Below are 14,312 nucleotides of genomic sequence, written 5' to 3' on the forward strand. Positions count from 1 at the left end.
TTTGTGGGTGTACTCCTGTTTTCACAGTTCAACAACCAGAGAGGCCTCCTGGGCATATAGCAACCTGCTCATGACAGGTGACTAGGTATGTGGATCGGTAATATTACATTGCAAAATACTGTCTGCAATTATGGCACATGTTAGACCAAACAGCAATTTACTTTGATCAAAGTCGCATTGAGGCAATCTTCCTCTCTTAACAAATTGGAGCTGAGGAGTGTTCTCAATCATTGGCCCTTGCCTGTAGTGTCTAAAGTGAATGAATCTGGAGTTGGCTAATGGTGCTTTCACACTGTAATCACGTTGTTGTAACTTCGCACTAATAACTGTTGGCATTCACTGCATAATATTTTACTGTCATCAGCAGTACAGCTGGGAGCTGGTGCCTAGCTGGTTAAAATCAGTGAGTACTCTTGTGGCACTGTGGCAGTGTTCCTATCTCTGAGCAAAGGTGTCTAGGTTCAAGTTACAAGTTACACCTGCTCCAGAGCTGTGTCATATGTCTGAACAGGCTGATTAGCCAGTGACATAGATATTCTCTAATGTTTTACCCAAGATCCTCCCGCAGCCTAAAAACCCCAAAGGAGATGAGTTGTAGACTGGCTGAGTGTATGTACACCTGAATATGTTACTGTTGATGGGAAAGTACATTCAAATTGAACAGCAAGATGGCATTGCTGTGCATTGTGCTGCCTGTTGGATATCTCCATTGTTATACTAATTAATTATCTGGCTGGTTGTTGCTTTCAGCCTTTTTTAAATATAAAACTAGGTCACCAAAAAATTATTTGATTTTGTTGGGACCGCTGTCCAGCATGGACAAAGGGAGGCAATTGGAAAGGTTAATATTACAGCTCATTTGAATCATTCATTCAGAAAACTGAATTAAGTAGGAAATGACTCTAGTCAATTCAGTGTTAATGCCCTAGGGCCAGGGGTAACTTCTGATGAGCAGAACCTCTGGGACACTGAGTATGTGAAGTCTTTCCTTATGCACCTGTTGCTTAGCATATCTAGGGATGTGGAACCAAGCCTGGGAAAGTAAAAGCACTGTTTGTCTGTCTAGGCTTTTAGTTTCCTAGGATGTAATACTGTGCTAATTTTCCTGCAATGCTTCAACGTAGCAAAAGCAGCTACTTACTTAGCTTACTTCCCGCTTCAAAACCTAGCATGTTAGTAGTTACTCCAGTGAATATTGCATTTTTAAAATACAGGCTACAGTGCAGATACTTGCCTAAAGCACGCATCAAGAATTGTGCGGCAGCCTCATGGAAGTGTAGAAAAGACTAAGTTCGCAGACAGACCTTCATCATACTCATTTTCAATGTTAGATTAGTTTGCTGAACATGTAATGTTTGCCTCACAAATATAAGCAAACTATTACTGTTCAGACACCCTACAGTGTGGAAGCAGGCCATTTGGCCCATTGAGCCCATGTTGACTCTCTGAAGAACATCCCACCCTGATTCATTGCTGGGGAAAATTAAGACACTGACATGGCAACAACACATCTCATGTCTATTTTCTGAATGATGCCAGATAGCAGGAACCAGAGATGTTTGACTCCATGCACTCAAGCCAAAAGGAATGGCATCTCTTATGCAGTCTGGGAGCAATTTGCCGTTCACTTTATCTATGCCCCTCATGATTTTATGTGTGGTGCTGCTTCCTTCCTTGCGATCTGATGTTCTACAAGAATTTTGGGTAAATCTCATCAGCCCTTGCTGCTTTACCTGACCTGGTTACTGTCAGGGTGCTGCATGGTTTTTGCTTGGTTGCTCCCAGACTGCATAAGAGATGCCATTCCTTTTGGCTTGAGTGCATGGAGTCAAACATCTCTGGTTCCTGCTATCTGGCATCATTCAGAAAATGGACATGAGATGTGTTGTTGCCATGTCAGTGTCTTAATTTTCCCCACGTTCCTCTTGGAATAATTCACTTTCTGGGATCTGCAGGGGAGGAATTTTTTTTCTAGAAACCCAGGAACTGAATTTGGAGGTTGCTAGCCTGAGGTGGTAGGTTTTTGAGGAGGGATGGAATCTGCTTAATGGTAGTTTCTGATTGTCTGCAGTTTCTGAGTATCCTGGCTGCTCTCTTCAAATTTCAGCATAATTTCAGTTTGATAATTCGGCATTTTACTTTTGAGCCCGATGCTAGTGAGTATTTGACCATGTTCAAACTGGAGTAATGTGACAGCACTGGTGTATTCTTGATTTTGCTTTCATGGATCATTGATCAAAGATCAGCTAAGTAGTTGCTGGAATAAAATGTGCCAGGCTGCTTTGCATCATACACCTGTTTAGGTCATGTACAGAGGCCTGGTGTCACAGTTGCTGTCTTGCAGTGTTGCTGCTGGTGTACCCTCCGTGTGCTATTGGCTATTGAAGTGATCAGTTTAGATGGTTTGAGGTTCTGCAGGTAGATTACATTGGATTATGTCGTTTGGTGACTATAGGTGTTTGTCATGGTCAGCTTTCCTACTTTGGGGATTAAGTAGATGCATCTAATTTTAGATGTTGTGTGTCTTTGGTGAGGCTTTCCTGGATCCAGATGGCTATGCTGAATGTCTTTATTATCTCCTCTTATTGTGAGTTGGTACTCAGCAATATCAGCTCAATCACAGGAAAGGCCTGTGAGGTTCATTTCTCACAAAGTTGAGTGTGCCCACCTTCCTCTCCAAAAGCACTGTTGGAAGTAGCTCAGGTCTCTCCCAGATAGGTATTTGAGGTTGATCTATCTTGACAGCATTAGTTTGCAGGTGTTCAGGTTGGAAATTTGACTTTAACAGGAGAACTACATGGTGGTTGCTTTCTCCCATTACAACAAGTGTCAGGATTTCATTACTTGTCACTGTCTTGAAGCTTGGGCGGTGAGAGGGTATATTTAAAATTGAATGGTATGGAATTCTGTCCTTGAATTAGACTCGTAACTGTATCAGGAATACAATGATGAAGTTTGACATTATCATATCAGTACAAGAAATGGAAAAGCTTTTGTTTTCAGATGCTGAGAGACTGGGAAATGTGCGCATCCAAAGGAATCTAGTTGTCCTTGTACATGAATCACAGAACATTAACATACAGCTGCACAAACAATTACATCAACCTTTGTTACAAGGGGATTGGGAAAAAAGCAGAGAATTTTTAGCACAGTAGGACTTTGGTAAGGTCACACCTGGAGAACAATTCACTGCTTTGGACTTAGTCCCTAAGGAAGAATACACATCCTCTCAAGGGAATACAGCAAAGGTTTCTGAGATGTAGGTTGTCTTATGAAGAGAGTTTAAGTAGACTGGGTATGGAGGTTAGAAAAATGAGAGGCGATCTGATGGAAACAAATAAAATGAAAGGGCTTGTTAGGATAAATTCTGGAAAAAAATGTTTCACTTTTCAGGCAATTTAGAACATTGGGTCAGTGCATCAGAATAAGTGTCAGTGTTCCATCTCCTGACACTTCCTTTCCCTTCAATCTTCCCGTCTTCATTTCTGGAGATTGGCTGTCTACTAATATATGCTGTAAGTTCACTGACTCTCACAGCTACCTGAAATACACTTCTTCATACCCTGCACCTAGTAAAGACTGCGTTCAGGTCTCCTAATTTCTCCATCTCTGTTACATCTGTTCTGATGTTGAAACCTTCCACAGCTGCACTTTTGATGCTTTTCCTCAACCAAGGACTCTCCCAGACTCTGGTGTGCAGGTCTGCCTACCATGTCTGACCCTTTCCCACAGTTCTGCTCTCACCTCCGTCCCAGCATTGCGATAGTGCTTCCCTTGACTTCTCCTTCTACCCTATCAGCCTTCACATTCAAAGGATCATCTTCTATCATTTTTGCGCCCAGAACAATGCCATCACCAAACATGTCTTTCCCTCCTCTGTCCAAAGGGATGGTTTTCGCCCCTAACATCTTGTATCCCTTTCTATGGCTTTTGGGAGATGTAACATCTACCCATTTATTTCTTTTCTCTCTTCACTGGCCAAGACCCCAAATGTTCCTTTCAGGCGAAACAGTAATTTACATATTTTTTCAATCTAGTCTCCTGTATTCACTGCTGACAGTGTGGCTCCTCTGTACTGGGGAGGCCATGTGCAGATGGGTGGCCCCTTTGTGAAGTAACTCTACTCAATATGCAAGCCTGCTCCCAAGCCTCCAAACATTTTAATTCAGCATCTTGCTATCACACTCACATCTCTAATTTTGCTGTGCTGTGCTATTGTACAATCCCAGATTGTGCTCTTTACAACCAACATTAAGTTCAACAATTTTTGTAATTGAACCCTGCCTTTTTTTAATTCTTTTATTACCCATGTGTCAGTTTAAATTTAAGTTTTCATGTTTTTGGACAGAACTGTTGATCATTCTGGCATTTACACTCACTAGATACTTTGTTTCTTCACCAGTACAACTACTACTTCCTTTGCCTTTTGTTCCAGTGCACCTTTGCATTGTTGGCATTTAATCTCTCTCTCTCCACCTCTTCTCTATGCCCTTTTGCTCTTCCTCCAGCATCCCTGCTTCGACAGCATGAACCCCATTGTATTTCAACAACCCTATAGTTCTGAAGAAAGCTGTTTTTGACCCATAACACAAACTGTGCTTTTGTGCCCATGATGTTTGCCAGACTTAGTGAGAATTTCCAGTGCATTCCATTTTTATTTCAGTCTTCCAATATCTGCAGGACTTTCACTGTCAGAGTAGGTGTCTAGCTATTTAAGACTGAGATGAGAAATTTAATTTAGGATTACAGATTTTTACTGCAGAGTGTGGATGTTTGATCATTTGATTCTATTTATACCAGAGGTCAAAAGAGTTTTGGTTACTGGGATAATTCAGCAATGTGGATAGTAAGGAAAGTTTAAGTGTTGATGTAGAAGATCAACCATGATCTTAAAATTTGATGCAGATCAGATTTGAAATGCCACTGGCCTAATACACCACCTGATTCTGATTTTAATATAAAATGTTTGCTTATCTGGTATGGGCTGTTAACCTTCTGAACACCAAAGTGTATTTTCCTCTGCGTCTTGTAAGTGTGTGGGTTGAGCAAAAGACTTGCATGAAATGTTCACTGCCATGTTGATTTAGTTATTAAGATGATACTTCTAACTTCACAGGTTTGATTATACTGTGCCACTCTTTTGGGGTAGAGGCTCTTTTTTTTTTGTGCCACCTCTCCCCAATATTTGTGTCTGTGTCTGTGTGTTCCTGTCAATGCTAGCATAATTGGCCCACACATTCATGGAGGTAGATCAGACTGAGCCATACAATGAAGGCAAGTGTGCCAAACACCTTATTTACCACCTTTTAAACATGTGATGCAGCTTTCAAGGAGCAATGCACCTGTACTTCACAGTCTCTGCTTGACAACACTCCCCAGGGCACTATCAATAACTGTGTTAAGTCTTGTCCTTTTTTGTCTAATGAAAATGCAACTTCTCACATTTGGCTAAATTAAACTCCACCGGCCGCTCCTCAGCCAATTGGCCCAATTGAACAAAATCCCTTTGTACTGTGGTCCAGGAATAGGAAAGGTTTAGATGGATATGAGCCAAATGGGGAGGCGATGGCCCAGTGGTATTATTGGTGGAGCGTTAGTCCAGAGAACGTGATAATGTTTTGGGGAGCTGAGTTTGAATCCTGCCATGGCAGATGGTGGAATGTGAATTCAACAAACATCTGGAATTAAGAGTCTAATGATGACTGTGAATCCATTGTCAATTGTTGGAAAAACCCAAATGGTTCATTAATGCCCTTTAGGGAAGGAAACTGCCGTCCTTACCTGATCTGGCCTGTATTGACTCCAGACCCACAGCAATGTGGTTGACTCTCAATGACCCTCTGGGCAATTAGGGATGGGCAATAAATTCTGCCTAGCCAGCAACTTCCTCATCTAATAAATGAATAAAACAGAACAAAATACAGGCAAGTGGAAAATGACAATTCCTACATAGAGTCATGGAATCTTAGAGCGCAGAAATAGACCGCTTGGTCTAACTCGTCTATGCTGACCAGGTTTCCCAAACTCAACTATTCCCACTTGCCTGTATTTTTTTCCGTACAGGAACAGGCCATTCGGCCCATCATATCTGTACTGACCATGATACCACTCAAAGGTAATCCCATCTTCTTGCACATGATACATATCTCTTTATTCCCTGCCTGTTCAGGTGTCTGTTTCAATGCCTCTTAAACGTTCTTATTGTATTTCCTTACTCTTCCTACTGTTGTTCTTCAATTTAAAAGCTAATATATTTGCTGGATATGCAGTACAATGGTTATTAAGAAAAATATGGTGTTCAGAGGCAGGATTTACAATGCGAGCCATGGACTCCAATAATGTTGAACATCCCTTTTCAGGGTACAGCCATTTCACATTTTCTCAGTTGACGAATGCGAAGGTTTAGTCACTGACTTGTGGTATCAGTGTGTCAGTCACCACCGTTTCTTGCTGTAGGTTTCAGCTATGCCGCAGAGCTCTGGCAGTCACAGCCATACTCCAGCTGTACACAGCGGGCACCATCACACTGCGTCAGTTCAGCCTCACGGACAGCAGGTGGTTACCCAGAGCCATGCCCATCCTCCAGGAGCACCAGCCACACCGGTCCAAGGTCAGCAGCAATTCCAGAGGTTAAAGGTGAGTTCTTGTTATCATAACAGGCATAGGATTTTTTTAAAAATCTGATTTATCTTTAAATTTATACTTGTCATCCAGAATTTGAAATAAAGAAAATAAAATTTCCCCCTGTGATTTGCAGCTGTAGATGCATCCCTTTAGAAATAATGTCCATAGTTTTTATTTTCTCTAACTAAAACGCACTCATCTGTCATTTGTACTTACTTGCGGTGAGGAGAGTCTTTTGTGTCTGCCTGTCACAGGTTAAGAGGTCAAAGACACATTAATGTGTCTTTTAATCCAGTTGAAAATTTCTGTTAACATTAAAAATTTGGAAATTTATTCTGCCTGTACAATAAGCCTTGAACACCAGTAGAGGTAATGCATGTGAGAAGGACATTAAGTGCTTGTAACATAATGAGTTAGTTATAAGTGAGCAAACATTTCACATAATCGCTTAAAAGAACAAAGGAAGAGTTAGAAGTTTTTTAATGGAGATAATTGACACTTGACATTGGATACTGGGAATACTAGTATTTAGAAAAGTCATGTAAAAGGGTTGAAATGGATGGTTCCTTCAAAGAATGGGGAAATGGGCTGAATGTCCTTTGTTTCCGCCATTAGATTCTGTTAAAGAAATCAGATGATGGTTGAAGCCATAGAAATGAAGAGAAAACAATTTGATAACATTATCTGAAATTCTGACTTTGTGATAATATGTTGATGGAGATTATAGGTGCAAATTAATTCTGCTTTTGTTCAACCCTAAGTTACTAACACGATGGTTAATAGTTTTTGAACTAGTAACTTGTAGAACTGTTAGCTTTTGTATCACTGCACGCTGTATGTTCTTTTAAATATAATGATATTGTTACATTATATCTACAACATTGTAACCTCAATACAATATCCTGGATTATTCTAAGGCTTGTTTCATTAGTTGGTCTTAAAATTTGTGGCTACGCCAAAGATATGTCAACCTCATATTGTACCAGAACTTGTGATACCCTGCTTTCATATGGTGAGGTTTTTTTTTGTAGAAGTTGATTTAAGGAATTTTAAAAAGAAGTGAGGGACTTCATTTTCTGATAATCTCCTGTGTGTGAGGATTTCTTGTGTGCAATCCTTTCTGGTGTGTCTAATCTGCAGAATCTGCATATTTTTGAATTTATTGCCTTGGGCTGTTTTTCCAGATTTTAAATTGGTACAGAAACCCCATCAATTTTGTTTGTGCTTTTCAGTTTGATTTTTAGCATACATTACAGAAGGGATTGTACTTCAGTAGTGATTCATTTATTATAAAGTGGCTGAGAATCCAGTAAAATTAAGATTTCCTTTATCGTCTTATCTCTTTTCTTTTTAGTCTTTTGCACTTCCTTCCTTCACCCATTGTGCTTTCTTCCACACCCTCCGTTACACCGTACACATTCTTTTACACTCCCACTTCAAGTTTAATTAGAGGAATGTGGGAGCAATATGAAACCGCGTAACTATGTACAGCAGACGTATTAGAAAGTGATCCTGTCGAAATGTAACCAGATGCCCTATGATGAGGTATCTGTTATATTTAACCATCGTTACAACATAGTCCATTGTAGCACAATCTGTTGTATTCCCTGACTGCCTACAGAGTCTGTCCACTATCTACAAGGTACAAGTCAGGATATAATGGATTAATCCTCAATTATCTAGATGAGTGTATCTCCAACAACATTGAAGATGCTTGACACCATCCAGGAGGAGACAACTCACTTGATTGGCACCATGTCCACAAGCATTCCCTCCACCCCCAACATTCTGTTACAGCAGTGTGTACCATCTACAAGATGCACTGCAGAAATTAACCAAGGATCCGTAGACAGCACCTTCCAAACCCACAGTCACTTCAATCTAGAAGGCAGCAGATATGTGGGAATACCGTCCCTGCAAGTTCTCCTCCAAGCCACTCACCATACTGACTTAGAAATGTAGCACAGTTCCTTCACTGTTGCTTTGACAAAATCTTGCGGTTTCCAGCCGAATGATATTGTGGGTCTTTGTACAGAACGTGACTGCAGCAGTTCAAGAAGACAGCTCACCACCACCTTATGAAGAGCAACAAGAAATGGCAGTAAATGCTGACCAGCCAATGATGCAAATGCCCCATGAGAGAAAAATACCAACCTAGTGTAACAGTCATTTTTTTATGACTCTGCAGTATGCCTTTCTGACATTGTAGCATTTGTAGTGCGGATAAAATCCATTCATGGTTGTAGGCGATACTGGCTGTGCCAACATTTACAGCACATCCCTAGTTCCCCTTAGGGTGGTGGTGAGCTGCCTTCCTGAACTTTTCTTGGGCCAGCATTTATTGCCCATCCTTAGTTCCCCTGAAATTGATGGTGAGCTGCTTTCTTAAAATGCATTTGTTGTAGACAGACCCACAATGCCATTAGGGAGAAAAAGTTCCAGTGCAGTGCATTACGATTTAATCTTTCATTCCTGGTTGAAATGTTGCTTTTGCCGTATTGGTATTGCTATCCCTGACCATATTGTATAATAGTGTTGTTGTGTTGCTGTGCAGTCTTATAAAAGCAGTTGCTGTGCTGCCCAAAAGCCTGAGTACCATTGCTAATGTAGAGTGTACATTTGACATTTTAAAAAAAATATGGTATACTGACTTCTTTCAATGACTGGAATAGTAATTCGTAATTCCACTTGACCATACTCTCCAAGGTACCATAGGTAGCTCTCTCAGAGAACAGAAACTAATGAGACAAGACAAGGAGGTGATCTTTCATGAATTATCACATTTGGTTTTGTGGTTGAACCTGTATTGTTGGTGTCATGTTGTGTCACACTATACCCATCTTGGCAACTGAGCTAACTGACCTCAGCATTGCCATGTATGAATACTATGAATTTGAATAGATCGCTCTCCAAGGTATTATCGCCAATCAGCCTTTTCACTGTAGTTTTGACTTGTCCCCATTTTGCTTTCTCTCCTGGCAGGTTGAAGATGCTTTGTCTTATCTTGACCAGGTGAAGTTACAGTTTGGAAACCAACCTCAGGTTTACAATGACTTTCTGGACATTATGAAGGAGTTCAAATCACAGAGGTAAGTGCATGAAGATTCCTTTTCCTTGCCTGCTCTGGCTTGATGAGCATGTAATCTGAACATTGGCTTCAGAGAAATACTCTAACCACTAAGTGAATGAATGCAAGAGCCCTAAGGAGGCATTGCAGCTCAGAAGGAGCAATTCAGCCTGTTGAATGTATGCTTGCAAACTTTAGATAAATCTTGCAGCCAGCTATATGCTTGTAACTTTACAGTTTTAGTTCCCTCAAACGTTCTTACGATAATCGATTGTCCCTGTTTACCATCCCCAAAGGCAGCAAGTTTGATAAGTACTTCTTGAAATGAAACAGTCAAGTTAAATTTGAAACATTAACTCTGTTTCTCTTTGTCTCCACAGATGTTGCCTGATCTGCTGAATTTCTCTAGCACTTTCCATCTACATTTGCCCAGGCTGATTTTTGTCACTTCTAAAATCCCTGCTGACACTGACCCTCCAATTCCATTAGCATTAAGTTTGTCAACTTATATAGTCTGTTAGCTTTCGAAATATAGTCAAATACTTCTTAAAATTCATATAGACAACATTCACTATATTCTTGTAATAAACCTTCTCTGGTACTTTTTCAAATAATTCAATTTGTTTGGTCAAATATGTTTTGTCTTTTGCACATCTGTGTTAACTTTTTTTTTGATCATGGGTGTTGCTGGCTGAGCTAACTTGCACTGTCTATCCATTTTGCCCTAAGAAAGTCGTGATGTACTGTTTTCTCGAATTGCAGCCAAGTGTTTGAGTCTAGAAGACCGTGGCAGCCTTTAGAACTTCCGCCTCTAATTTTTTTCTTAAATTTAACCTGTGTGTCCATATATTTTGAGCTAAAAAGAGTGTTATTGCTCAGGACAGCCCAACTCTACCCCCAAGTGGTAGAAGCCCTGGCTTTCATATTTAATCTCAAAACAAAAAGAAAATCCTGCCAAGTGTATGTGGCCAGTTTTAAGTTTTGAAGAATTCACTGCAGCATACACCCTGTTATTTTATTGTACTCTCTTACCTGCCTTATCAGTAAAGGCTGTATGCGGGGTCGGGTGGGGTTGTGTATGACTGCAGTGCCGGCCATTTCCACTCTTAGGAGTCTTCCACAGAATGCCTGATCAGGCAAGCTTCACCTCAACGTATCCATCCTATCCTGAATTCTGTCTGCCCAAAAACATAGTAATACAATGAAAGAAACTTTAAGTTAGATGCTGAATGCAAAACTTAATTGAACTTGAGAAAGAAATCAACCCTTCATTTAAAAAAAATTACCAACTAATTAGTTAACGTTCAAGTTCAATTAACTTTATTATATAGACATTTTTGGAGTCTGCAAGAAGAGGAAGGGTGGGACTAATTGAATAGCCCTTTCAAAGTAAAAACCGAAAGAACTGCGGATGCTGTAAGTCAGGAACAAAAACAAAGTTGCTGAAAAAGTAACTTCTGGCAGTTCTGAGGAAGGGTCACCAGACCCGAAACGTTAACACTGTTCTTTTTCTTCACAGATGCTGCCAGGCCTGCTGAGCTTTTCCAGAAAATTTGTTTTTAACCCTTTCACAGTGCTGGTTCTAGCATTAAGGATAGAATATCTTTATTCTGTGCTGTAAAATTTGTCAGTTCTAACCACTGCAGCCAATTTTGTGCAGAGCAGAGTCTAGCAAACACAATGGGGATACGTGACTAATTAAGACAGAGTTGAAAATGTAGTTGCGTAAAGTTTGTAGGAATGATGATGAACTCATTAATGAGTGATGCCAGTAGAAATATTTCGGGTTTAGTGAAGATGTGCAGATAGTAGATGCAATGATTGATTTTGATAGGTTGAAGTTGCAGAATTCCTCAGGGTTTTGAATTTTAATCCCTTTTTATCAAAAATGTTGCAGCATTGATACTCCTGGAGTGATCAGCCGGGTTTCCCAGCTCTTCAAAGGGCATCCTGACCTCATCATGGGCTTCAACACCTTCCTGCCTCCAGGCTACAAAATTGAGGTGCAGACAAATGACTTAGTGAATGTGACAACGCCAGGGCAAGTTCATCAAATCACACCTCAGCATGCTGCCCAGCCGCAGCCCCAGCAACAGCATCAGCAGCAACCCCAGCAACATGCTGCCCCTGCCCCAGCACAGCCAGCACCACAACCACCTCCTGCCAAAATTCCAAAGGTGAGCATGTGGAAAATGATACTACAAGTTTCCTGGCATTCTCAGAATTGTGTGATCTGATTCACTTTTAACTACTGTCAGGTTTTTATGACTTGCAGGTCAGGCAAGAGGTTTCTTCCTTTTTTGTGTAAACCTGTAAACACCAATATCACAATGCCATCTCTTTGTATCACCGTAACCTTACTTTTGAGTTTTCTTCTTCAGTTGCCATTCTTTACCTTGGCAGGTAAACCTTCGAGTTGTGAGTAGTACCTTCAATTTGATGGCCGCCTTGGTTTCAGAGAGCTGAATAGATGCGCCAAGATGCCCCCTGTCAGGCTTAGTGTAGTGCTATGCAGTGTAAAAGGGTCACCATCTCAAAGTTGCTGAAACCAGACTGGAAAGTTTGTCATAGCCAACATTATGAAAACTAAGTTGACAAAACATGACTGATTCATTGCGGATGAAATCTTACCAATGTACTTAGGAGACATAGCCTCACAATAGGTAATGATACACTATTGTAGTTCCATCCGAAGGGTTTATTCACTGTTACAGTTTTTTCAGTGGGTACTAGATTATTACATGAATAACTTCAGAAATATCACTAAATTGACTAAGTACCTTTCTCTCAGACATAATAGCTGCCAGCTTGAAATGACAGCAGCTTGTTTGGGAAAGCTCTTGCATATCTCTATGGCCATCTAGAATGTGCCATTGAATCTAGTGCATCTGCCGACTAATATTTGAGAAAATAGTTTTCCACTTCATGAACACTTTTTTCTTCCCTTGCTGATGGTCAAAAGAGAAGTATCAACATGGTGGGGCCGATAGCTCATTGAAATTTGCAGAATACTGAGAGGCCTTGATAAAGTGGGCACGGAGAAGACGTTTCCACTGGTAGGCGAGACTGAACCTGAGGGCACAGCATCAAACAACTCTTTAGAACCGAGATGAGCTGGAATTTCCTCAACAGTTGATGGTGAATCTGCAGGACTCATTGCTGCAGAAGGCTGTGGAGGCTGAGACGTTTGGTGTACAAGTTCTTAATTAGACGTGGGATCAAGAGTTTCAGGAAAATGGGGTTGAGAAATATAACAGCCATTATCAAATGACAAAGCATATTGAATGAGCTGACGGATTCATTCTCTTTGTATATCTTACGATCTTATCGTGTATAACTAGGTAATCAGCAATTTGTTAACAGTGAACTTGGTGTTAGAAGTCTGACAACACTTCCTGTGTTCCTGCAAATAAATCTGCACAGTGAAGTCACTGTGGGCTACTTTAACTTCCAGTGTGCCGCATAAAAGGCTATAGAAGTTCGTCACTGTAACTTGTTGATGTGGACATTTCCCTTCATCTAAAACATGCCTTGTTGCTGAATATTATTTGACATAACACTCATTTTTGTTTTCAACAACTTATATAGAGCCTTTAAGAAAATAAATCACACAAAGGTACTTTCTACCTCAGCTTATAGAGCAAAATTAGACTCAAGCCATAAACAACTATATTACTACTGATGGACATTAGTTTGGTAAGAGGGATTACTTTACATGAATGTTTTAAAAAGAGACGTGGATAACTGAGACGTTTAAGGATGGAATTTTGGACCTTAGCATATAAATATACATCAGTTTAAAATGAAATATACAAGAAGCCAGACTTAGAACAGTGCAGGAATCTTAATGGATTGTGGGTTTGGAGGAGATTATGGATATGGGGAGGGTTGAAGCCATTAAGGGTTTTTTGAAAAAGCTCAAGAATTTTTAAAATCAATGCATCAAAGGTGGGGGTGTGGGGATGCGGCATGGTGGTGGTCGTGGTGGCATGGTGGCTCACGGGCTAACGCTGCTTTCTCAGCACCATGGATCCGGATGTCTGTTTGTAGAGTTTGCATGTCTTTCCATGTCTGCGTGGGTTTCCTCCAGGTGACCTGGTTCCCTCCCACAGTCTGAAGACATGAAGCTTAGGTGGATTGGCCATGCTAAATTACCCGTAGTGTCCATGGATATCCAGGATTACAAGGGTAGCTAAGGAGGTAGGTCTGGGTGAGGTGCAGTTTGGAGGGTTGGTGTCGACATGATGTGCCAGATGACCTTCCACACTGGATTCCACAATTCTAAGGTGTTTCTTATTGGGTGTCAGCTTGTGGGTCAGCACGAGGATGAAAGATGAACAAGATTGGATGTGAGTCAACATACTGTCTGCAAAGTTCTGAATGGCCTTTAGTTTACAGATGGTAGAGGTGGGAATATGGGGAAATAGAAAAGTAAACAGGTAGCAAACATATAAATGAGTATTTCAGCAGCAGATGATCTGAGGCAAAACAAATTTAGGCAATGTTATGGAGTTGGCTATAAATATTGTTTATGATCGCATAGATACATGTTCTGAAAATCAACTTGGACATCAAGGATGCAAAGGGTCTAGTTTAATCTCAGACAGTTGCCAGGGAGAAA

General features: G+C 40.6%; 1 protein-coding gene across 7 annotated transcripts in view; it reads left to right on the forward strand.

The window, feature by feature from the left end:
* sin3aa (SIN3 transcription regulator family member Aa) overlaps positions 1 to 14,312 on the forward strand; it is a 116,866-nt gene that overhangs the window by 45,874 nt on the left and 56,680 nt on the right. For 6 of the 7 annotated variants that reach the window (XM_048520576.2, XM_048520581.2, XM_048520578.2 and 3 more), the window contains 3 exons: positions 6,457 to 6,636; positions 9,607 to 9,713; positions 11,589 to 11,868. In XM_048520576.2, coding sequence (XP_048376533.1) covers positions 6,457 to 6,636; positions 9,607 to 9,713; positions 11,589 to 11,868 — 567 coding nt within the window. Of the gene's footprint in view, positions 1 to 27; positions 86 to 6,456; positions 6,637 to 9,606; positions 9,714 to 11,588; positions 11,869 to 14,312 lie in introns of all 7 variants that reach the window. The other variant, XM_048520583.2, reaches the window with a different exon arrangement.

Source organism: Stegostoma tigrinum, chromosome 36, assembly GCF_030684315.1.
Source record: "Stegostoma tigrinum isolate sSteTig4 chromosome 36, sSteTig4.hap1, whole genome shotgun sequence".
Lineage (NCBI taxonomy): Eukaryota > Metazoa > Chordata > Chondrichthyes > Orectolobiformes > Stegostomatidae > Stegostoma > Stegostoma tigrinum.